General features: G+C 44.5%; 1 protein-coding gene across 8 annotated transcripts in view; it reads right to left on the minus strand.

Moving 5' to 3' along the window:
* Positions 1–6,325: 6,325 nt before the first annotated feature.
* The window catches only part of LOC111145597 (zinc finger protein 789), a 32,978-nt gene continuing 13,478 nt past the window's right edge, over positions 6,326–25,825 (minus strand). Inside the window, exons 1-5 of one of the 8 annotated variants that reach the window (XM_022500603.1) lie at positions 18,654–18,741; positions 16,022–16,099; positions 10,960–11,086; positions 8,691–8,804; positions 6,326–7,435 (exon numbers count right to left, since the gene is read on the minus strand). In XM_022500603.1, the coding sequence (XP_022356311.1) occupies positions 6,378–7,435; positions 8,691–8,804; positions 10,960–11,086; positions 16,022–16,090 (1,368 nt within the window). In that variant the 5' untranslated portion in view covers positions 16,091–16,099; positions 18,654–18,741 and the 3' untranslated portion in view covers positions 6,326–6,377. Of the gene's footprint in view, positions 7,436–8,690; positions 8,805–10,959; positions 11,087–16,021; positions 16,100–16,634; positions 16,655–18,653; positions 18,742–25,825 lie in introns of those variants that run through there. The other 7 variants (XM_022500601.1, XM_022500600.1, XM_022500597.1 and 4 more) reach the window with 7 other exon arrangements.

The following is a 25,825-nucleotide window of genomic DNA, read 5'->3' on the forward strand; positions in this document are numbered from 1 at the left end:
TATAACTCTTGTTGATTCCTTTCTAAGTAGAAGCAAAGGAAAGCCCCACCGAAACACACCCACTAATTCCCATCACTGCATCGTTTTCAAAGCTGTTCGAAAACTTGGTTTTTGATGAAAGTCCTCCCTAAACATTTTAAGTAAGCTTTGTGGGCGGGAGGGGAGCTTTTGTGATATCACATATCCTGAAGCACATTTTTTTCTATCAAAGGCCTCTTAACATATGAGATGGAAGGAAGTGCTCTGGAGTGTCTCCTTGGAGGTGTCCGCAAAAGAACACCAAAGGCAGAAGCTCCTTCAGCACTTGCTTGTTCTGCTACCAGCATTAACACTGGCATCATAAAATATTCTGTTCATAAAGTGCATCCCCAGACATTTTTCCATTTGACTTCCTAACAGCCCTATGAGTAAGTAGGGAGTTCCAGCATTCCCAGGTGGAGAGGAAGAAATGAACCCTCACAGCGGATGCTTTGGAACTTAGGTGAGCGGGAGCACCTGGGTGGTTGAGTCCATTAAGGGCCCCCATCTCGATCTCAGCCCGTCTCTTGATCTAGGGGTCATGAATTCGAGCCCTGCACTGGGCTCCACGCTACGTGTGGAGCCTACTTAAAAAAGAGGTCAGGTGATGGGACTGCTTGTCCAGTAATCTGACCAGGACCCCGAGATCGTGGCCTGAGCTGAAGGCAGACGCTTAACCAACTGACCCACCTAGGTGCCCCTATTATGGAGAATTTTTGACACATGCACAAGCATATTCTGAAGATCATAATCTGAACTGAAGGCAAATACTTAACCATCTGAGCCACCCAGGTGCCACCTGTTTTTGTTTTTAACCAAGGAAATAGAAGGACATTATTGGATATTTGGGAAAATAACAAGAAAAGAAATTACCCATAATCTACCACCCTGATCACCCGTTAACCGGCATTTTGTCATTTTCCTTCTCATTTTTTTCTCTGCTTACCTCTCATGTAATGAAAATCATAGTGTTTATATTTTACATCTTTTAAATATTCTGTCTTAAGTATTTTACATGGGTCTCATAACCTTTACACTTAACGGCTGCATGCGTCATTTTACATCAAGTGGACGTAATGATGGAGCCATTTTCCTTTCATTGGACATTTCGGGCGTTCTCATTGTTGCAAGCAGTGCTGCAGTGAAGGCCTATGTAATTTTAACGTGATTTGCCTTGTTCTCTAGAATCGAAGCCTAGAGTCCCAGAAGCAGAATTCCTTGGTCAGTGTGTGAGCTGGTACACTTTCCCAGTTTCTTTCCCCCAAAGCAAGTACCAAATTACATTCTATTCTGAGTGTCCCTACTTTAGCCTTGTCAACTTTGCATCTTAATTTTCTTTCCCCCCAAATGTACAAAAACCAAAACTCAATTACTTGCCTTCCGGAACTCACTTCCTTGATCCTGGATGGGGTGGAACAGTAGTGCATGCCTTCTTGGACCCTCCTTGGGACCAGCAGGAGGGACGGTGAGAGGGCTGGCCTGGGTGCCTTCAGGCTTTGGGGAGTCATGTGGAGAATGTTGCAGATTTCAGTGAGATTTCATATCTGGTACTGGGCTGAGACTGAGGAGATGTGTACATGGTGTCAGTTTAAATGGGCCACGAGCTGTACCTCCCTGGTGTTCTCCCCATGCTTACCAAGGTTATTTGCCCAGGGTCACAGAGGTGGTGAACGATAGAGTAGTAATGGTAACATGGTACAGGTTTTGATCCCAGCGTTCTTTTCACTGGAGGAGTGCCACAAACTTAGAGCGGGCTGGCCTCTCTGTACTTCTAACTTTCCCTTCATTCTTCCCTTTCTCTTCACCCTCCCTACACATGACTGTTGCCCACACACTGCAATTTTCCACACAGATGCCTTTGGTCAAGATGCTTCCTCTGCTAGTAATCCCAGCTCCTTTTCCCTGGACCCTAACGCACCAAATTAACAATGGGGAAGTCCACTCTTTTTTTTTTTAAAGATTGTATTTATTGGGGCGCCTGGGTGGCTCAGTGGGTTAAAGCCTCTGCCTTTGGCTCAGGTCATGATCCCAGGGTCCTGGGATTGAGCCCCACATAGGGCTCTCTGCACAGCAGGGAGCCTGCTTCTTCCTCTCTCTCTGTCTCTCTGCCTACGTGTGATCTCTGTATGTCAAATAAATAAAATCTTTTTTTTTTTTAAAGATTTTATTTATTTATTTGACAGAGAGAGAGATCACACGTAGGCAGAGAGGCAGGCAGAGAGAGGGGAGGAAGCAGGTGCTGAGCAGAGAGCCCAATGCGGAGCTTGATCCCAGGACCCCGAGTTCATGACCTGAGCCGAAGGCAGAGGCTTAACCCACTGAGCCACCCAAGTGCCCCAGAAGTCCACTCTTATAAAACAATTTTAAAAGGTCAGTTCCTAGTTATCCTACCCCAAAATATTTCCCTTACTGAGCTAACATCTACAGGCTTTGTCACTTACCATGCAAACTATTATATACAATAAGTTAATGTGAATAGGCCATGTCCTATCCCTGGACAGGAAAGGGTGAGTGTATTAGTTGGCTCTGAGGCAAAACAAAGGACCACAGAGCGGGTGGCTTACATAACACACATTTATTTTCTTGAAGTTCTGGAGGCTAGACGTCTAAGATCAATGAGCTGTCAGGGTTGGCTTCTGTGGATGGAGAGATCTCTAGAATTTCTTAGTCTTCAAAGGATACCAGTTTTTATTACCAAAGACTCTGCACTTAGGACTTCATTTAACCTCAGCTACCTCCTTAAAGGCCCTATTTCCAATTACAGTCACACCAGGGGTTAGGACTTCAGCGTATAATTCGGTCCATAACAGGCAGGAACAATGTTTCCAATCTTCACTTTCTCCCACCCATCTCACACAGCATCCTGTCTAACAAAATGGTAAGGCTAGATTTTTGTTAAAGTGTTAGAAGACCTGACTGGACCTAGGGGAGAGAGTGATATGGTCATTTGAATCTATTGTCCTAGTATGTCTTCATTTTAAACATTTCTAAGTTCTTTTTTTTTTTTAAGATTTTATTTACTTATTTGACAGAGATCACAAGTAGGCAGAGAGCCAGGCAGAGAGAGGGAAGCAGGTTCCCCGCTGAGCAGAGAGCCCGATGTAGGGCTCGATCCCAAGGACCCTGAGATCATGACCTGAGCCGAAGGCAGAGGCTTTCATCCACTGAGCCACCCAGGCGGCCCAAACATTTCCAAGTTCTATTCTGGAAGGTCCTGTGCCCTGCTCAGGACTCAGAGGTCTCTAGGGCAGTGGCATAGAGTTAAAAGGGAAGCTCCTGGGACCCAGGGGTGGGAACCACAGCAGCACATGTGTGGGCCCTCTCACTAACCCCATCAGAGAGTAAGGGACCAGAAGTTCATGCAGCATCTGAGGTTCCTTTAAGGGACATGGGGCAGGGCTATCTACTAGGCACATACAGTGGGGTGGGCCAGGCTGAGCTGGTGAGCCCATTTCCCACTGTGCTAACCTGGCAGGATTCTGAACAGTCTTTGGCAACCCCGGTGCCCCAGCAGGTGGTCACAATGGAGTGTGGGCTCGTATGACACAATGTGGCTTGAGAGCCCCTGTGGCCACTCATCGTGGATGCCCACATACTCCTATTGCCACTTCAAGTGGTTCGCCTAGAGCATCTGTTCTCTTCGGAACCCACCCTGATAATTCTAGTGGGCAAAAGGCTTATCGTAATTGGGCTCCCCACTTTATTTTTAATTGCTCAAGGCCCACTTGCCAGACTGTATGGCTTAGTTTAGCTACTGGCCACAGCCCAAGGGTAGCCTTTAGAGCATGCCTCTAGTACTCCTATAGCTGAATGTATGCCTGTAGCTGAGTCTCCCCAGGCCAGACTGCTGATTTCCGAATCAGTTCTCAGCCACGCAATGGAGAGCTGTCATCAGGAAACCAAGCTGCCATTTTTTAAATGTATGTATTTCTTTTTAAAGATTTTAAGGAATCTCTACACCCAACGTGGGGCTCAAACTTGCAACCCCAAGATCAAGAGTCACATGCTCCACGATTGAGCCTGCCAGGCACCCTTCTTTATTTATTTATTGCTTTATTAGGGAGCTTTATGGCTTCCATTTAGCAGTGGAGGGAAGCACTTTTCATAGGTTCCCGTCTCCCTAGGTTGTTTTGTTTTTTTTTTTCTTTTTTTTCTTAAGAAGGCAGAGAGGCAGGCAGAGAGAGGGAGAGGAGGAAGCAGGCTCCCCGCCGAGCAGAGAGCCCGATGCGGGACTCGATCCCAGGACCCTGAGACCAGGACCTGAGCCGAAGGCAGAGGCTTTAACCCACTGAGCCACCCAGGCGCCCTCCCTAGGTTGTTTTAAGCGGGACTTCTCTCTCAATGGCTTATTTCCCCCTCAGTCAGAAGTCAACTTTGTTTAGGTTCTTCTAGCCTGTTCATGCTGACCAGTACAAAATTATTGCCTTTTTTTTTTTTAAGATTTTATTTATTTATTTATTTGACAGACAGAGATCACAAGTAGGCAGAGAGGCAGGCAGAGAGCGAGGAAGGGAAGCAGGCCTCCTGCCAAGCAGAGAGCCCGATGCGGGGCTCCATCCCAGGACCCTGGGATCATGACCTGAGCCGAATGCAGAGGCTTTAACCCACTGAGCCACCCAGACACCCCAAAATTATTGCTTTTTTTTTTAAATTTTTTTTTTAAGATTTTATTTATTTGACAGAGAGGGAGAGATCACAAGCAGGCAGAGAGGCAGGCAGAGAGAGGGGAGGAAGCAGGCTCCCCGCTGAGCAGAGAGGAACCTGGGATCATGACCTGAGCCGAAGGCAGAGGCTTTAACCCACTGAGCCACCCAGGCGCCCCAAATTATTGCTTTTTGAAACCAATATACAATCTGTTGTTATTTTCCTCCTGCGAGGCTCAAGATTCCTTAATTTTCTGAGGTGCCACTTCCTTTTCCTCAATAGAACTTTGTTTTTATGTGTTGGGTAAGAAGTCATAGAATTGGTAGGAGTAAGAAAGTAAAATCAAGAAGAAACTAGAGGGGATTTATAGGAGAGCATCCAAATAGCAGCAGTTTATAATGCAGACCTAGGATGATGTTTAGGATATTAGAATTTCAAATGGGTTTCTTGTATTGGTAGCTGCAGGGAAGAGTCATATGGTCAGCTCAACCCATGTAACCTGAACGTAAGAATGTAAATAACTGGAAGCAAAAGGGCTAGGGCTCCTCGAGGACTACAGTCGACACTTTCTGAGCACAAGCAACTCACTTGTGGGGAGAAGAGGTGTTGAAACACTGGCAGGGGAGTATGGAAGAGACAGCAGAGAAGCCCACTGATAAAGCAGTTGCCACGGTGAGTGAATGCAGAAGCCCATGGCAAAACCGAAAACAAGTGTAAAATGTAGGCCTCAGAGATATTCCACCCAAGGGGAGAAAGGATCATGTTTGTGAAATTCCCACCAAGCATTAGCTGGGGCCTGCTCCCACAATGTGATTACCCTACAGAGCAGTGGCCTTTTGTGGTTTTGGAAAAATCCTGCAGACCGAGAGACACATGGTACAAGTCAGATGAAACCCAACAGAGGGAGAAAGCAGAGGGCGGGCAGGCCAACAGCATCTGCTATCAACAATTGACTTAGAACTCTCAGTAGAATCTAGTAGCACACTAATTTTAGTTTATGGATAAATTTTTAGTGAGTTTTTTAAAGCAGGCTCCACACACAAAGTGGGGCTTGAATTCACGACGTCTCAGCCAGGCACCCAAATTTTAGTAATTCGTAATCTCACTAGTTACTTGTGAGTGGCCTTTATTTTACTTTTAAAAAGTTAATGTAGGGGTGCCTGGGTGGCTCAGTGGGTTAAAGCCTCTGCCCTCGGCTCAGGTCATGACCTCAGGGTCCTGGGATTGAGCCCCACATCGGGCTCTCTGCTTGGCAGGGAGCCTGCTTCCTCCTCTCTCTCTGCCTGCGTCTCTGCCTACTTGTGACCTCTCTCTCTATCAAATAAACAAAATCGTAAAAAAAAAAAAAAAAAAGTTAATGTAGTATCAGGTAATTTTTCTACATAAAACCAAGAAAAGTATCTTTTTACACCTTTCTTTTACTTAAAAACATTTTTCCCCCAGGGGTACGAGAAATAAGAAAAATATTCCTACATCATTCATGATCCGTCAAATGGTCTCGAGGCTAAGGAACCACAAAGTTTTCATGCCTCCCTTCCGCCTGGACTTGAGACAATGAAGGTATAAGGAGCTTAAGGGAGTCCAAACACAATAGCCTATTACATGTTCTATTAATTCTTGATTCCAGCAAGGTTAGCTACAAAAAGAGGGCTCCTACAGCAAAACCATTTCAACTCCTGTTTATTAATTTTCATAAAACAATGAGTTACATATAATTACAAGAGTGCTAAGTTCTGGTCTTCCAATGGTCTTTTTCCAGTTAATGTCACATTGATATCTCTGTGAGTACCCTGATGCTTAATAAAGCTTGTGCGCCAGATGAAAGATTTTCCGCATTTATCACATCTGTAGGGCCTCTCTCCGGTATGAATGACCTCGTGGCGATGAAGATTTGCCTTAAAACTAAAAGTTTTTCCACATTCTCTACATTCAAAGAATTCCTCCTTGGTATGGGTTCTTTGATGCTGAATGAGATCTACACTCCGGCTAAAGGACTCTCCACATTCACCGCATTTGTGAGTGTTCTGTTTGGTATGAATCTGTTGATGGCTCAGAAGGGTCGAATGCCGACCAAAGGCCTTTCCACATTGGAGACATTTGTGGGGTTTTTCTCCGCTGTGGGTTAACTGATGTCGAATAAGGGTTGAATTCTGACTAAACGTTCTTTCGCACTCACTACACTTGTAGGGTTTTTCTTTGGTATGAATCCTCCTATGTTCAATAAGATATGCCATCTGACGGAAAAATTTTCCACAGTCATGACACTTATATGGCTTTTTCTGAGGGTGACACTGTTTATGGACAGCAAGAGTAGACTTCTGTTTGAAGGCTTGCCCGCATATGTCGCATACAAAGGGATCCTCTGATGTGTGAATTCTTTGATGTCGAACGAAATTTGCCTGACGCCTGAAGACTCTTCCACATTCACTGCATTCATAAGATTTTACGTTTGTAAGAATTTGCTTGTGCCGCAAAAGCAATGATCTCTGATGGAAAGGTCTTCCATACTCCTCGCATTTGCCCTGCTTCTTCCGTGTTTGAGCATTCTGATCTTGACTAAGGTGAAGGTTTTGAAGGAAGTCCTTGTGGCATTCATCACCAAGAGTAGGGAATGCACGTCTGTAAAGGTCCCCCAATTCACTACATTTATGTAACTTTTCTGTAGGTCTCTTGGCCATTGTTTGCTTTACCACTGATGTCTTACAGGACTCTGAATCTTCAGAAATTTTCTGTTTTGGAGTTGGCTTTTTCATCCTGCATCTGACTTCAGAACCTAACCAATAAAAAGAAAACATAGAAATGACCTGTGTACTGCAGAAGGGAAAAAAGAGAAGCCAACAGTGTATCAGACACTCAATGAAGCTAAAAAGTGCTCACTTAGTTATTACATCATCTGGCTAAAGGGGCCAAAATTCTGATTTTCACAGGACTCCTGGCTTCAATAGCAGAAAGAGTTCTGGACATCAACTAACCAACAGAAAAATGCACAAGTGTGTGCCAGAGAAGTGAGAACGGAACAAACCCATCAACTCCATTGGAAAATAACTTACTCTGGATACTCAGTAGTGTCACATAAGTGTAGAAAAGGTGTCTTATACTTTCTCAATAAGCAGGTTTTCAATAGTTCTGGGAGAACAACTCCTTAAAAATGGACAGTGTAAGACAGAATAGGAAAGGAACCAGAGGGAAGTAGATACAAAAGCCAAGAGAATATGGCAGTGGTTCTCAACCAGCGGTGATGTTGCCTCCTGGGGGAGAGTTGGCAATGTCAGAGGACCTCTCTGGTGGTCACATCTGGGGTGGTGCTACTCAAATCTAGTGGGAAGAGGCCAACGATACGGCTAAACATCCTACAGGACAGCCCCCCACAATGAAGAATTATCCAGCCCAGAATGTCAACAAAGCAGAGGCTGAGAAACTCTGGAGGAGAAGGATATGGAAAAAGGCAGAAGCAGCAATCAGGACACAGTAAGTAGGAAAAAGCAGATATGTCAAGAAACACCATGGGAATGTGGAAAATAAAATGGAAAGCAAAGGAACAAGAGAAAACAGAGAGGAAGGAAAAGTAACGAGGGTAGAATAAGGCATATCTAGTTTGGCGTTAAGAGCCCTTGGACGGGCTGCTTCAGAGAAGAAATCTACTGCAATGAATGAGCTTGGCAGACTTGAAATCGAATCCCAACTCTCAATCTACTGTGTGACAGAGATCTGAATCTTTTCAAAGTTTATTTATTTGCTTTTAAGTCATCTCTGTGCCCAACGTGGGGCTCAAACTCATGACCCCAAGATCAAGATCTGCACACTCCACCGACTGAGCCAGACAGGGGCCCCTGAATCTTTCAGTTTTTTTGTCTGGAAAATGGGACTAATGGTCACATGTACTACTTTCAGAGGGCAGCAGGGATGAAAAAGTGGGAGGAGATACACCAAACCCCAGGCTCAATCTCTGGGGCACACAAGGGGTTTCATTAATGTGGCTTTCCTGCCTCTTCAGGATTTCTACTCAACTGGGCCTTCTCCTCACCCACCTGGGCAAGCACTACTGGAAGCCTTCCTAGTCCCAGCTCTTGGCAGATCCAGGATCCACGGTTCTTCCCACTGCTCCAGCAGGCAGATCACCTCAGGTTTGGGAAACTGAAATCCTACTCATGGAGAAGTAAATGGGATGTGGTTAGTGAGTCAGGGAGAGATGTCCTGGTACTCAGCTTAACGCCCTTGGGTCTACAGTGGCAAACAGATAAGGATAATAATCAAAAGGGCTGGTGGGAATAGAATTCTGCCCAGTCTTTCTTTCTGACAATCTGACAATCTTTAAGGAAAGAAAGCCTCAACAACCGTCACACTCTTAGATGTGGTCATTTCACTCTTAGGGATACAGCCTACGGAACAATTAGGACCAAGATGAATGGACCAGAGCTGTTCAGCAGAGTTGTACCAGCGCAAAGCTGGAAATAAAGTAAACATCAACAGGGCATGTAAATGCAATGAAGGCAAAAGTATTAGGCAGATACTAAAAATCCATGTGTTCAAGAATATTAAAATAGGAAAATGTTCCCTATAGGTTTTAAAGCAGAATGCAAAACTCATGTGAAGTACAATCCAATTTTTTTTAAAACTATGCATGTGTATGTCTATGTACATAAGTATACATCTATATGAAAATACAAGGAAAAAGTCCAACCAAAATGTTAATGGGGATAATTTCTGGGCAGTGGGCCTGCAAAGGATTTTTATTTCCTATCTGTTATTGAAAAATCATTGGGTAATACAGAGAGACTTGAAAGTGCCCATACCCTTTGACACCAAAATTCTGTATCCTGGGGAATAGTCAGAAATTTATATGAGGATTTATGGTCGGAAACATCCATTCGAAAATTATAATACAGAAAATGGTGACTTTATAAGCAAGCCAACAACAATAAAAAAAAAACCCAAACTAAATACCCCCACATGGGAAAATGATTAAATATTACAGATCATACAATAGAATTACATTACGGTCATTTACTGTATTTATGGGGGCTTTTAATAGCATCAGGAAATGCTGATGCTATAATGTTAAGATTTAATGGAATTACAGCATTATATGAAGAATATGTTCGGCTACATTTTTTAAGAGCACAGGGGGAGAAAAACTGGAAGGAAATATTCCAAAATATGAACAGCGTTATCTCTGAATGTTCTCCCCTCCCCATCATAATTTCCTGAACCTTCTGTGTATTCAAGTCTGCTCTTATAATGCCTTTAGAAGGAAAACAGACATCAAAAACTCCAGAGGTGGGTGGACAATCCCACAAGAGGTGGTCAAGACTGTGGCAAGACTGTTAGTGTGGAGGTCAAATCTGTGGCTCCAGAAAGAAAGCTATTTGTTGAAGAAATGCTGCCCCCCCCGCCCCCAGAGGAGGCTGCACTGGAATAAGACAAAGGCAGGCTCCCCAAGGGAAAAAGCAGTGAAGTTTCAGATATGAAGTCAGTTAAGAGTCATTTCTTGGACCCCTGATATTTCTGCAATAAGGAAGGAACCCATTTCCAGAGAGAAGACTGAAAAAGACGTTTCAAGAGAAAAGAAGCTAACTTTTAGAATCCAATCAGCCATAATCTTTTCAGCTCCTACAGGTCTTTTTTTTTTTAAATATCCCATTTATTTATTTGACAGAGAGAGATCACAAGTAGGCAGAGAGGCAGGCAGAGAGAGATAGGGAGAAGCAGGCTCCCCGCCGAGCAGAGAGCCCGATGCGGGGCTCGATCCCAGGACCCCAAGATCATGACCTGAGACGAAGGCAGAGGCTCAACCCACTGAGCCACCCAGGCGCCCCATTCTACAGGTCTTATAGATGTGGAGGAGGCAGAGCAGGGTGGGGAGTGGATTAAGCATCTCTGACCTCTAAACCAAAGGAAACTATTCATTGCCCACAATCCCTTATTTGAAAGCTCTGAGGCCAGGCATGTTTCAGGATTCAAAATTTTTTCCAGATTTTAGAAAGATGATGTGGTGTGTCTATTTTTTATCATGTACCGCCCCCAACAGGGGTTGGAGCTGTACCCTTAATCAAACACAGTGATATTTCTGATGCTTAACAGATACAAAGACCAAGTGGGAAAAATAAGGATGAGACATAGCTTCCTGGAGGAAGAGATCAGGTTTGACCACTTGATGACTTTACAAGGTTGGGTCTTGCAGCCAAATGAGTTATGGTAAAAACTAGTTTTTGGAGTTTCTCTGATTTTGGAATGGCAAGTAAGGGACTGAGGACTTGCGTAGACACTCAGAGTCAAATCTTCAAGCCAAGTCATTACCCAACAAGATCATGTTTCTGTAATTCTCCAGCATCACATCTCTGTAGAGGTCCTTCTGAGCCCAGTCAAGTTTGTTCCACTCTTCTCTGGTGAAATACATCGCCACATCCTCAAAGGACACCAGCTCCTGAAAACAGAGACTAACTATAGGCTCAAATCATACAATAACTTTGTGAGCTATCACTATGATTCTATAGGTGAGGTTTGAGGCCGTCAAGTGACTCGGCCAAGCTCATTCTTTCTTCTCTATTAGAGTAGACAAACTTTTTCTGTAGAGGACCAGAGGGTAAATATTTTAGGCTTCCTAGGCAATTTGGTCTCTGCTAGGATTATTCTGCACAAAAGCGGCAGGAACAACAGGTAAGTGGATGGGCATGGCTGTGCTCCAGTAAAACCTCACCACCAGGTCCAGGTCAGTTTGCTGACCCTGCTCTCATACAATACCACCTTTAACACGGAATATGTTTCTGCCCTGGGTCCCCTGGAAAAGAGATGACACATTCAAATAAGGTCACTGAAGATCAGTTAGCATGCAGGCTGTTCAAAAGGAAGGTGCTTCATGGAAACCAACAAGGCCGGCTCTCATGGGGAACAATCACCCACCCCGTCTGAAGGGGAAGAAGGTAGGGGAGGGTTACTGGAATCTAGAAGGTTGTTGGAGAGGAAGCAAGACTGGGGCTATGCGGCCTCTGTCATCCCACAGCCCGGCAGGCAGGGAGCTGTTCCCACAGACCACCACCTTCTTCCAGGTTTCTGGCCCCCTGACCCCCTCCACCCCATTGTCAAAATCCAACCGGAAGCCAGAGGGCAAGAGAACCCACTGATGGCGTATAAAGTTCAGCCTCCGAGGGCACAGACCCAAGTAGGGGAGGCTGAAGCATACAGCAAAAGTGGGCAAAGAGAGACTATTTAGTACAATATATACGGTAGAAGTTTCCATTTACACGCGTGTTCAACTCAAGTGGGCGGAGAACAGAAGGTGCCTCACACTACTGCAGCCTTTGGGGTAGAGGCCAGGTGTCTGCCCACCACACTCTCTTCCCTTAGGAGAAACGGTGTAGCCTGAGGGGCTATCTGAGCAGGGAAAGGACATTCAGTAATAGGAAATACCACCACCACCCGTCAGGAAACCAACACCAGAAGTCCCAAAGTACAGGGCCCTTCTTTCCTCCCTACCAAGCCTGACTTTCAGAGTTACCATTTCAAGCTCCCTCCCACCACCATCCCAAAAGTCTCTCCTTCTACCAGAGCTGTCCTGCTGGTCTCCTCAGCTGACATTCTCTGCTGCTGCATGAGTGTGAGCAAGCACTGAGGAATAAAATGGCTTCATCTCCCCCAGGGTAATCTCTATACATTCAGTTATATGGCCTTTAATGTTGCCCCAAACTCTCACCCTCCTATTCCTCCCCAGGGTCTTCTGTACCTTTACTACCCTCAATCTTTCAAGAAACACTGGGCACCAGTAAGTTGTTAGCCTTTAAGCCATAGGCCAGCAATAAAGGTTCCAGCTCCTGCTGAGGCCACAGGATACAGCTGTTCAGGCTGTGCACTGCTCAAACCTACAGCGCACCATTTATATCACAGTTGTGTGAAGGGGATCCCTTGGAGTTGCTACCTGCACAATCTGTATGATTCTATAGTAGCCCAGGTACCTGCTTAGGGAATGGACCATCCAGGGGGAAAGATGGAGTCAACACGGTAACAGTCCAGTGGGAGGTACTCAGAGGGGCCTAGGAGGACATGTGCTCACCACACCACTCCCTTCCAGAAGTCATTGCCAGTTAGGTCCCAGGAAAGAGCCCAGAGGGCACATGCTCCCTAATTCACTCCCCCGCCATCCCTGCCAGGCATTACCTACATTCTCACTCAACCCTTTCTCTTTTCCCTCAGCGAAAGAAGCTGTCCTCCTAGCAATCCTTCCCCTTCTGCCTCAGTTTCCATTCCCTCATGTCTCCCCCAGGGTCTTAATCCAATGATGAGGACTCTTCCTTTTCTATATCTTTACTCTCTTTCCCCTGTGGTGCTGTGATTTTTAACAAGAAATATGTATTTAGCGGCACTGGTTGGCTCAGTCAGTTGAGCATCTGCCTTCGGCTCAGGTCATGATCTCAGGGTCCTGGGATTGAGCCAGGCTCCCTGCTGAGTGGGGAGTCTGCTTCTCACCCTCTTCCTCTCCCTCTGCCCCTTCTCTCCTCTCGTGCACGTGCTCTAATAAATAAAATCTTAAAAAGAAATATAGTTTTAATCTTCATCCTCATTTCTGGCACAGAACTCCTAAAACCCTTGGAATTCCTAAGGGATAAGAGCAGGAGCCTCTCTTTATGTTTGGTCTTTTGTCCTTGGGTTTTGAAATAGCTCCAGAGGTGAAAGGAGAATCTCCACATTCATCACAAATTCCTTTCACCACACCTGAGTTTATGTTAATGAGGTGATCTTTGGAAAGGCCCCAAGGATGGCAGGCTAGTTGCCAAAGGAACCAGCCATGCGATTAGAGTGTTTGAACCACCCCCCATTTCAGAGCAGGGAGAGGGGCTGGAGATCCAATCAGTCGAAAGAGCAATGATTTACTCAATCAAGCCCATGTAATGAGCTTCTATAAAAACACAAAAGAGGGACGGCTGGTTGGCTCAGTTGGTTAAGTGGCTGCCTTCAGCTCAGGTCATGATCCCAGGGTCCTGGGATGGAGTCCCACATCGGGTTCCTTTCTCAGTGGGGAACCTGCTTCTGCCTCTGCCTGCTTGTGCTCCCTCTTTCTGACAAATAAATAAATAAATCTTAAACACACACGCACACACACACACACACACAAGAATGGGGTTTAGGCACCTTCGGGGTTGGCCAGTGCGTGGAGAGCTGGGAACGTGGCACACTCAGAACATGGAAGCTCTTGCCCCTCTTCTGTCTGGCTGTTCCCAAGTCACAGCCTTTTATAATAAACCTAGTAAAAGCTAGTAAAAGTAAACAGTGTTCTTGAGTTCTTTGAGCCACTTTGGCAAATTAATCAAACCGCAAAGGGGGTCATGGGAAGCTCCAAATATATAGCCAGTCAAGGCACAGGTGTGTCAACCTGGACTTAAAACCGGCTGGTGGCAGAAGTGGGGGGAGGGGCAGCCTCATGGGACTGAGCCCTTACCCCATGGGGTCTGATGTAAACTCCAAGTAGAAAGTGTCAAAACTGAGTTAAATTGCAGGTGTCCCTACCCCACTAGTGTCACAGAATTGTCTGATGTGTGGGACAAACCCCAGCATGTCTGGTGTCCTAAGTGCGGCATGAAAGGAGAAAGCAGAGAAACACAGGAGTGTTTTCCTAAACACTCACTCCCCACACTCCTTCCCCTTCATCAGCAAAAATGCCAAAACTTCTTTTTTTTTTTTTTTTTAAGACTTTATTTATTTAGGGGTGCCTGGGCAGCTCAGTGGGTTAAAGCCTCTGCCTTTGGCTCAGGTCATGATCCCAGGGTCCTGGGATCGAGTCCCGCATGGGGGGAGGGGGCTCTCTGCTCAGCAGGGAGCCTGCTTCCTCCTCTCTCTCTTTCCCCTGTGGGGAAATAAATAAATAAAATAAATAAAATCTTTAAAAAGACATTCCTGTGTCTGCCTTCCTGTCTGATTTCTGCTCTCTCTCCTTCCCTTACCGAACCAGCTCCTAGGATAAAACTACTCTCATTTCCAGTCGCTCCATAAGTCAACCTCTGGTTTAGGCCTCACCACACATCTGCAACAGCTATTCCTCTGCCTACTTGGGATCACAGGGACAAGTCATGCTATTAATGTAGGAAGTCGGAGAGTTTCACAAAGAAAAGTTTTTAGTTCAGTCTCGAAATACGACTATGTGAGTTTGCCTGTGTATGGAGAGCAGGCTATGCGCAGGAATGGAGGAACAGAAGAGCACCTCGGGTTCTCTGGTGGGCAGGGCACGCTGGGGACAAAGCTGGGGAAGCAGGTAGAGCCTAGGACTCCTCAGAAAGTTCAGACACGCTGGAGCAGTGTGGTCGAACTGCAACAACTCGAATTCCCTCCCTCTTGTCCAACCTTCTTCCAAAATCGTTGCCATGGCTTCCTAACTTGTCTCCCCTTTTTTTTTTTTTTAATATTTTATTTATTTATTTGACAGAGAGAGATCACAAGTAGGCAGAGAGGCAGGCAGAGAGAGAGGAGGAAGCAGGCTCCCTGCTGAGCAGAGAGCTCAGGACCTGAGCCAAAGGCAGAGGCTTAACCCATTGAGCCACTCAGGCGACCCCTGTCTCCTTACTTTTAAATGCAGCTTTTTAGAATCACCCTCCATAATGTTACAAATTCAGTAAGTAAGCTTCCTTGTACCCTTTAGTATGCCCAGATCAGAATTTATCCCTGTAATGCAAGAGTCTGTTTACATATTTACCTTTCCAAAAACAACAAAAACAAAACAAAAAACCTATAAACTCCTTCAGAAAGTTTATCTCTTAGCACAAAGGATAATATCTGATACACAGTAACACTCACTGACAGAAACAATGAACAAAATTATCTAAAATTCGCAGAGTGGGGTCGCCTGGGGTGGCTCAGTCATTAAGCGTCTGCCTTTGGCTCCGGTCATGATCCCAGGGTCCTGGGATCAGGCCCCGCATCAGGCTCCTTGCTCTGCAGGAAGCCTGCTTCTCCCTTTCCCACTCCCCCTGCTTGTGTTCCCTCTCTCGCTGTGTCTGTCTCTGTCAAATTAATAAATAAAATCTTTAAAAAAAATAAAATTCACAGAGTGTTTAAAATAGAACTAGATACTATGTAAAGTATTATTGACCTATTTGACTAAGTGCCTCACTTAATTCTCACAACTCTTGGTCATAGGCAGTATCATCCCATTTACAGATAAGTAAACCGAGGCCCAGGGAGCTTATGTAACTTGCTGACAACAAAGCCTGGATTTGAACCTGCCTGACCCCAGAGTTCAGGCTCTTCACACCCCACCTTCCAAGAAGGAAAAATCCCAGAATCAATAAAGATGGCTCAACCTGAACAAAGGAGTCAAAGCCATTGCCTGGCTACCGGGACTACCCTGAGGAAGGGGAGGAAAAGCCCAGCTCACCTTCCACCCAGCTGTCAGGAATACAGCTTCCAAGTCCGGGTCTCCGAGATGGGGCAGGACTGCCTCCATCAGGCTGGACTGAAGGAGAAAAAAAGATAATGAGTAAGACCAGTTGTAATTTAAGTCTCTCTCCCCAGGCAGCCCTGGGACAGGGAATTCCAACTGGCCAAACACACCTGAGCCAGTATACAGTCACCATGTTTGGTGCTGAAATAGATAAAAATGAAAGGAGCTGTTAGAATGGTCTCTTTAAGGAACTTCTGAAGTTAGCTCAATTTCCAAAGCCTTCTCCCAGGGCCCTGCCCTCCCCTTCTCCCTAGAATATGTTCCGTAGCACCTCACTGAAAGACTGCATACACAAAGGGACAAGACCATAGGCAAGAACAGAACTCTGACCCACACCTTGCAACAACCAGCCCAGAACCCAAGTCACACCCAACACAGCAATCAGCCCAAACCAAGATCAGGTCAGTAACTGCCAGCTTATCCTTAATTCTGACTTCCTTCCTACAACTGAGGACCAACAGAGAAAGCCAAATACACTCCCCTACCCAAACACATAGGATGTTCTGCTTCTATTTATTGAACCTACCTCCAGCTTTCTCAAGCCAACACCTTCCACACTGGGCACATCTGAGTTATCCATTTCTGTCCGCCATAAACCTTACCCCTGCCTGCCTTTGGGTCTCTGCCAAGCAAGGGTTGGTAGCTCACTCCCTTGCTACCAGGATCTGATCATTCCAGATCATTCACAGGATCTGAATGAAGAGCCTTTGCTTGTTCTTGTTTTAGGGGGTGGGGGAAGGTGTTCATGTATTTCTATATCCTACAGGATTAACTCAGAGAGTATAAAAACGACTTTAAGGCGGTTAGAGATTTCAGGCTATATATTACAAACACAGAAGCAATCATTGTCAAAAGAATATTCAGAGAGCTTTACTTGACATGAATATTTATTGAGAAATATACAGCAAACAAGGATACTTCAAAACTGAAAGCATGAAGAGGCTGAGCTCTCAGCAGCCACCGCTTAGTTCATAAAGCATAAGGTGTAGCAGAATATGCCACCCCGTAATTATCTTGAGCTACAGGCACTTGAAAAGCAGCAAACACAGAGAAAGCCTTTCTCTGAACTCCCCTTATCTGCCTAAAGACCGATCCTTGAAAAGGAACTCAATTGTCATAAATTCCCCTCCCAGGTAGACTTCTGTCACAGGAGATGAGACTAGACGTTGACATCATCCCCAAACTGTCATAAGCCGTCAGATCTCCTGTCTGCTCTTCTGAGGACCCCTTCGTCTTTCCTAAAACTCATTTATTCTCCTCTAAGAGGCCTACATCCTCTCTCCCCTTTCCCGATTAAGAGGGTATTTAGGACTGAATTTTTTTTTTTTAAGATTTTTAAAATTTATTTATTTGACAGAGATCACAGAGAGAGAGGAGGAAGCAGGCTCCCTGCTGAGCGGAGAGCCTGATGTAGGGCTGGATCCTAGGACCCTAGGATCATGACCTGAGCTGAAGGCAGAGGCTTTAACCCACTGAGCCGCCCAGGTGCCCCTTTAAAGATTTTTTTAACTTATTTATTTTTAGGCCTGAATTCTAACCCACTGCAGGAGTTACTCATTTCTCTGTATTTCCTACCCATACATATTAATAAACTTGTTTTTCTCTTAATCTTTTATTGCTGGGATCTCAGCTAAGAATGGAGTAAGAAAATTATTTCTCCACCCCTACACACGAAATGAGGAAGTACCTTGCTTTTTATTGTGACTGTTTACTATAAACTTACAATCCTTCTAGACTAAAAAGCACTGGAGAAGCTTACTTGTTTTTAGCTAATTGGCTAGGAAGCTACAAGGTCACCATGACATGAAGATAGCTTAATTTTCCTAAAAGAAGAGTCAGCATTTTGGGGAAATTAGGATAGCTCAAGTTTTGATTCCACAGTTTGGGGTGGTTGGCCTGGGGGTATATCCAAACTGTGGTCTCTACTTTGGTTTTTCTTTGACATTAGAAACTCAACATCATTACTCTCTGGGAATACCCAAGTGATGGGACAGAGGTGATTTTCATTTTGTTTTTTTCCTTATGCTTTCCTGGCCACCGGTGAACCTTGCTTTCTGTGAGTGCATTTTTAAGAAAGTCTCTCGCACAATTCACGTTCCCTAAAAATATTATTTGGAAGATGCTCTGTCTTTTAAGCAAGGAGGCACTCCAAAAAATGTCACTGACCAACGACTTCAAGATTGGGGAAGGGACCTCAAACCTTTCATTATCTAAACTGTCTACCGTGAACATGGTGCATTTGGAAGCCAGAATCTTAAATGCCACTTCTCAATAATGTGAACCCCTGAAACGTCCAATCACATCTGCTTTTCGCCTACAACCAAACCAAACCACAGCATTCACCAGCCTCTCATTCATCCGACTTGCTCTTCCTTACACCACGGAAAATATTCAAAGTTGACATCTTCAGGAAGACGCTCCGTAAGTGCCCTGCGCCCTCCCCTGAGGGTCTCTCGAGCCCTGACACCTGCCGTGGAGGGGCCATTGGGGCTTCGCCCGCGCTATCCGCCCCCTAGCTCCTCTCCCCCCACACCTGCTGCGCTCCTCTGACCCCCCGCCGCTTCACCTCCTCCAGGAAGTCCTCAGGGTCTACCTGCAGCAGCCATAGGGGCCGGGCTCCCCTCTCGAGGTTCCCGACCGGACCCGCGATGCGGTCGGCGCCGATCCAATGACCGCCCCCCAACCCGAGAGCGCGAACGCGGAAGAAACCCGCCCCACTCGCCGACCCTCATTCGAGCGCGGAGAGCCCCGCGTCTCGCCCCGCGTACCTTCTAGGAAGCGCGGAGGCTTCGGAACTCTTTGGTCAGGTTCAGAGAGCTGCAGCCTCCAGTATCACGCACCCGCCGCTGTGGTAGGAGCCAATCAACGGCCTCAGAGGGCGCCGGGCGAGCCACGTGACTCCCAGGACCCGCCCCACCCGGTTCCCGCCCAACGGAGCAGTCCGGAATCTCCAGTAAGAATCACCTGAGGGCTCTAAAATTCCACTACCCAGACACCAATTGAATCAGAATTTCTAGGAATGGGCCCTCGTGCAGCTGGGTATTTTATTTTATTTATTTTTTATTTTATTAAAAGATTTTATTTATTTGTTTGGCAGACAGAGAGAGATCACAGTAGGCAGAGAGAGAGGGAGGAGGAAGCAGGCTCCCCGCTGAGCCACCCAGGTGCCCCATCAGCTGGATATTTTAAAAGCTCCTCTTTTGGGGCGCCTGGGTGGCTCAGTGGGTTAAGCCGCTGCCTTCGGCTCGGGTCATGATGTCAGAGTCCTGGGATCGAGCCCCGCATCGGGCTCTCTGCTCTCTAGGGGAGCCTGCTTCCTCCTCTCTCTCTGCCTGCCTCTCTGCCTGCTTGTGATCTCTCTGTCAAATAAATAGATAAAAAATCTTTAAGGAAAAAAAAAAAAAAAAAAAAGCTCCTCTTTTGAGTGTAGTGTACAGTGACCAACTTTTTAGAGCGCTAACCCTGGACGCAGTCCTACCAGATGAATAACATAGTATGTTGAATACAATGATTATACGTATCTGTGTTATTCAACATAAAAATATGAAAAATAGGTACTTACCGGAAATTGTGTATTAGGAAATTACCTGAATGCTATTTAAACAAAGCAACATAGGATTTATTTACAGTGGTGATTAGTTGTAGTGGATAGTAGGACTGACCTTTGATCGGATTCCATGTTTAGCAAAGAAAAAAAAAAGTAACAGATTAAGAAAAAACACTTGTGTGAAATCTCCCTTTAAGACTTGATTTCCGTGGGCCAAAACACTAGAAACAGAGAGAAGGAGAGGGAGAGAAAGGGATAGGGTGTTTGTTTTACCAGTATCCTACTAGTTGTTTGACCTGGGACAAACTAGTTCACTCTTCTGTATATTTGTTTCCATATATGTACAATGAGACTAGGACTAAACTTCATAGGGTTGTTCTGAGTCGTAGTAACCCCTTATCCCCTGTTTTGCTTCCCACAGTTTCAGTTACCGAGGTCAGTCACGGTCCAGAAGCAGCTGCTCCTCCTTCTGACATATCCTGAGGTCAGTGGTAGCCGAATGCTACCTACAAGGCCTACATTGTTCACCTCACTTCATCTCATCACACAGGCATTTTATCATCTCACATCATCACAAGAAGGGTGAGTACAGTATCGATAAGATACTTTGAAAGAGAGACCACATTCCCATAACTTTTATTACAGTATATTGTCATAGTCGTTCTATTTTATTATTGTTGTTAATCTCTTACCATACCTAATTTATAAGTGAAACTTTATCATAAGTGTGTAAGTATAGGAAAAAACGTAGTATATATAAGGTTTGGCACTATCCACAGTTTCAGGCATCAATGGAGGGTCTTGGAATGTATCCCTCCACAGGTAAAGGGGGGATACAAAGTAGAGGAGCACTTTCTGCTTGTTCTCTATTAAGAGAGTTTATAGGGGTGCCTGGGTGGCTTAGTGGGTTAAAGCCTCTGCCTTCAGCTCAGGTCATGATCCCGGGGTCCTGGGATCAAGCCCCACGTTGGGCTTTCTGCTCAGCGGGGAGCCTGCTTCCCCCTCTCTCTCTGCCTGCCTCTCTGCCTACTTGTGATCTCTGTCTGTCAAATTAAAAAAATTTTTTTTCAAATATTACACATTTAAATACTCAGAGTATTTAAGGCATGGCCCAGGCAAAGGGCCGCTGATCTCATAGAGGAAAAAACAGTTGAACTTTTGAAAAATTATGCTGTGCTAACATAATAACATTGGAGACTTGGGGACCTCAAATTCAGAGGTGATTTCGTTCTCAGGATATTTACCAATAGCTGAAGCTACATGGACCAGGAGGCGAAAGAACTATACTAAAACATTGGGAAAGGAAAAGAAGTGTTTTCAGTCTCCCAGGGCTTGAGGTAAGGACCACTACAGGGAGGAGATCACTAACTGTAAATCTTAAAATAGTTTCCACTGCTACTCTTTAAGCTGATTGGTCTTTTTTTTTTTTAATCTCTATAAGTTCTATTTATTTGTTTCTATTACCTTATATTTTTTTTCATTATATTTGCTTCTTTTGTTTCTATTTGTTTCTGTTTTTGTTTGTTTGTTTTAGAGAAAGCGTGAGCAAGAAGGGGCAGAGGGAGAGGGAGACAGAGAATCTTAAGCAGGCTCCACACCCAACTTGGGGCTCAATCTCAGGGTTGTAGCTGAAATCAAGAGTCAGACACTTAACTGAATGAGCCACCCAGGTGCCCCGTTATGTTTGTTTCTTTTAAGTCCTTGAGCATAATTATTTTATTTTATTCTTTTTTCAAGATTTTATTTATTTGAGAGAGAGAGAACAAGCAGAGGAGAGGGGCAGAGAGGGAGAGAGAGAAGCAGGCTCCCAGCTGAGCAGGGACCCCCACATGGGGCTTGATCCCAGGAACTTGGGATCATGAGCTGAGCCAAAGGCAGATGTTTAAACAACTGAGCCACCCAGGTGCCCCAAGCATAATTTTAAAGGCCATGTTTTCTGGGGCATCTGGGTGGCTCAGTCAATTAAGCTTCTGATTCCTGACTTTTGATCTCAGCTTAGGTCATGATCTCAGGGTCATGAGATCCCTGCACTCCATTCTACTTAAAGCTTGTCTCGTGACTCCATAATGTCTGTCATTTTTTGGTTTTGTTTCTATTAACTGATTATTTTCTTGGTTTTGGATTACATTTTCCTGCTACTTTACATACCTATTAATTTTTGATTGAGTGCTAGACATCATGAATTTTACATTGAGTGTCAGAGTTTGTTGTTTTTCTTCAAAAGCATTAGAACCATATGATCCAGAAATCCCTCCTCTGGGTTAATACCCCAAAGAAATGAAAGCATTGTGGCTCAAACAGATATTTGTACACCCATGTTTGTAATAGCCTTATTCACAACAGCCAAAAGGCAGAAGCAAGCCAAGTGTCCTGGACAGATGAATAGATAAACAAATTGTGCTATATCCATACAATGGAATACTTTTCAACCTTAAATAGGAAAGAAATTGTGACAAATGCTACATACAAATATTGTATGATTCCACTTATGTGAGGTACCTAAAGTAGTCAAATTCAGGGGCACCTGGGTGGCTCAGTGGGTTAAGCCTCTGCCTTCAGCTCAGGTCATGATCTCGGGGTTCTGGGATCAAGCCCCGCATCAGGCTCTCTGCTCAGTGGGGAGCCTGCTTCCCCTTCTCTCTCTGCCTGGCTCTCTGCCTACTTGTGATTTTTCTCTGTGTCAAATAAATAAATAAAATCTTTAAAAAAAATAGTCAAATTCATAGAGACAGAGAGTACAAGGGCTTTTGCCAAGGGCTGAGGGGAGGGGGAAATGGAGAGTTGATGTTTAATGAGGACAGAGTTTCAGCTTGGGAAGATGAAAATAGTTCTGGAGATGGGCTGTGGTGATCATTGCATACAGTGTGAATGTCCTTAATGTCAATGCCACTGAACTGTCCACTCACAAATAAAAAATAAATAATAAAATAAAATTTAAATTAAAAAAAATTAAAAAATTAAAAAATTTTTAAAAATTAAAAAGTTAAACTTCATGTTATATGTATTTTACCAGAATAAAATAATTTTTTTTCTTTAAGACAGTTCAAATTACTTTCAGATCAGCTTGACTCTTTCAAGGCTTGTTTTGTAGCTTTGTAAAGATGAGTCACCCCAAGAAGAGTGTGACCTTGGCTTGAAGCTTGAGCAATTCTTGACCTTCCTCTAAGGCTAGTTTAACACTTTTACTAATTATGGCAATCAGGACATGAGCATCTCCCAGCTCTGTATGAACTCTGAGAATTATTCAGCTTACAGTTTCTTGTTCATCCTTTGCTGGACATTGATTCTACTAGGAACAGACTCAAGACGACCCATTATAGAAATTTCTAGATATTTTCTCTGTGTAGCTTCTGGCTCCCTAGGATTCTGCTACCCAAATCCCAGTTACCTCAACCTCCTTGAATTCAAATCTCTGTCTTCTCATCTTAGAGAGTCTGCTGTGGTCTGTTTGGACCCTTCCTCCCCTATACTATGGAATAGAAGATGCTTTTTTTCAGGGATCATAGGTCTGAACTGCATGTTGTCCCCAGTCAGAAACATTTTTTCATACATTCTGTCTAGTTTTATAGTTTTTTACAGTGAGTTCATTAAGCCCAGCCTTAGTAACTGCATCACATCCAGAAGAGGCAACTCAGTATAGTTTTAACATGCATTTCCTTTATTATGAATGCACTTAAAATTTTCATATACCTGAATTCTATTAAAATGAACCAACAGAGGCACCTGAGTGGCTCAGTTGGTTGAGTGACTGACTCTTGATTTTGGCTCAGTTCACGATCTCAGGGTCATGAGATGTAGCCCTGCATCGGGCTCTGTGTTTAGTGCACAGTCTGCTTGAGATTCTCTCCCCTTCCTTCTGCCCCTCCCCCTGCTTGCTCTCTTTCTCTCTCTCTCTCTCTAAAATACATAAAATCTAAAAGAAAAAAGAAGAAGAAGAAGAAGCAACAGGCCCAAAATGGAATCACTTGGGTTAAACCTGATGCCAGCAGGCCAAGTCTGGAAACCCAGAGGGATTCCCGCAGGACCAGCCGTGGAAGTCCCTGGCTGCGCATAGGATAGAAATGGAACAATGCTAGCAGGAAATGAAAGCAGAATTTATTGAAGGCGTAGAGAAAGTGCAGATACAGAGTGTCCGGGAGAGTCAGAAAGGAAAGGAAGGAGATTCATTTTTGTTCAGGGTCTGGGAGTTTTTACTAAGGACAGTGGTCTGGTGAATGTGTCCCTTCAGGCATCTAGGAACTGGTCAGAACAAAGACGAAGGCCCAGGTGTTATTCCTTGGAGCCAGGGGCCTTAGGATCCAGATGTCTTGTGTCATGGTCTGGAATGTGCAAATAATGGCTGTGGTGTCTAAATGAGATGTCTGTCTGAGTGGATGGGAGCCCCCAAATGTGGGGCAGAGATCAGGTGGAAGCCGGTGGGGGGGCATGAAAGAACTCACCTGAGGCAAAACAAAGGTAACAGGAGTTTATGAATATACCCCCAAGAGAGCGGAGGGCAGGACAGCAAAGCAGAGACTGTCTACAAGGAGGAAAGGGGTGGGGGCTGTTAGGTGAGGAGGTAATGGCAACATAGGGCATGTTTCCTTTTTTGGTAATTGTGCCCAGTTGTAAGTAGTAAGTTAGGGTAAGTTAGGGCCTGTGGATATTACGAGGTGGGTCACCTGATGGGCCTGTCTGTATTCAGCTATGGGGTCGCTGTGGGCCCTTTCTACAATCCATCACTCAAGCCTGTTTGCCTATAAGCAAATGCTACAATGGCTTCCTCTGGTCATTCTCTCCTGGGCCTTCTTTAGATGTTACCTATTCTAAAGAAATTATTAGCTCCTTGTCCCTTATAAGGAGGACTTTCTGAGTCCTGTGTTGAGTGGAGTGAGGGTGTAGGGGTGCAAGTCCTAGGAAGAATAAAAACAGGAAAAGGAGCAAAAAAAAAAAAAAAAAAAAAAAAAAAAGCAGGAGTCCTTCAGTTTCCCTACCTCAAACCCATGACACCATACCAGGATTTAATACCTGAACTAATTACTTTTGACCTTTCCTAGGAATGTAATCCTAACCTGTCAGTCTGGAACTTTCTGGTCAGCACCAATGAAGCAATGCTCCTAACAGGTTCTGTTGTCCCCCAAAGGAAGGTTACCTTGCCAGAAGATTTTTTTTTTTTTTCATTTATGACTTCCTTGTTCCACACCCTCTTTGCTTTTTTTCAAAAATGTTATTTATTTGACAGACAGAGATCACAAGTAGGCAGAGAGGCAGGCAGAGAAAGGAGGGGGGAAGGAGGCTCCCCACCGAGCAAAGAGTCCGATTCGGGGCTCAATCTCAGGACCCTGAGATCATGACCTGGGGCTCAATCCCAGGACCCTGAGATCATGACCTGAGCCGAAGGCAGAGGCTTAACCCACTGAACCACCCAGGCGCCCCCCTCTTTGCTTTTCAAAACCTTTCCTTCTTTAGCCCTCTAAGGCTCCATTCTGTTGCTGTATGGGATGCTATCAATTTGTGAATCATGCAGTAAAGCCAATTCAATCGTTAAATTTACTCCACTGCATTTTTTTTACAATTTCATTTGCATTTTGTGAGTGAACCGTCCATAATTATACTTAACTGTCTTCCTCTTGGAGTATAGACTTGGGATTTTGGATTTTGAGACATCATAAGAAATATTTCTCTATTCCCAGATTAGAAATGAATTCACCAGTTTTTTGGTTTCTTCTTCCTTTCCCCACCGTCCTCTTTCTTCCCTTCCTCACTGTTCTCCCCTCTATTGTTACTTCCGCTTCCTTAATATGTAAATCTCTGATCTATTTGGAATTTAACTTGTTAGGTGGTAGAAGTTACGGATTTAAATTCCAAAACAGTTGTTTTAGAATTTTATTTTAAACATTTGTTTAAAACAAATGTCTTTCCCCATTGATATAAAATGCTGTTTTGATCATACACTAAATCTTTACTTATTCTTGGATCCATATCTGGACTTTCTATTCTGTTCCATTTGTCTATCTGGTCATTTGCCAGTATCACACTGTTTTACTTAGAAAGGCTTTATAATATGTTTCTATAAATGATAGAAAAATGTATTTGCTCTTTTTTCAAAAATTTTTTATTGTTATTATGTTTGCTCATTTTTTTACAGGAGTTCTAGGATTCATAAATACAGCTGCAGGAAAAAAAATACCTATACCAGTATCATGCTAACA

Source organism: Enhydra lutris, unplaced genomic scaffold (assembly GCF_002288905.1).
Source record: "Enhydra lutris kenyoni isolate GAN:26980312 unplaced genomic scaffold, ASM228890v2 scaffoldscaffold13, whole genome shotgun sequence".
Lineage (NCBI taxonomy): Eukaryota > Metazoa > Chordata > Mammalia > Carnivora > Mustelidae > Enhydra > Enhydra lutris.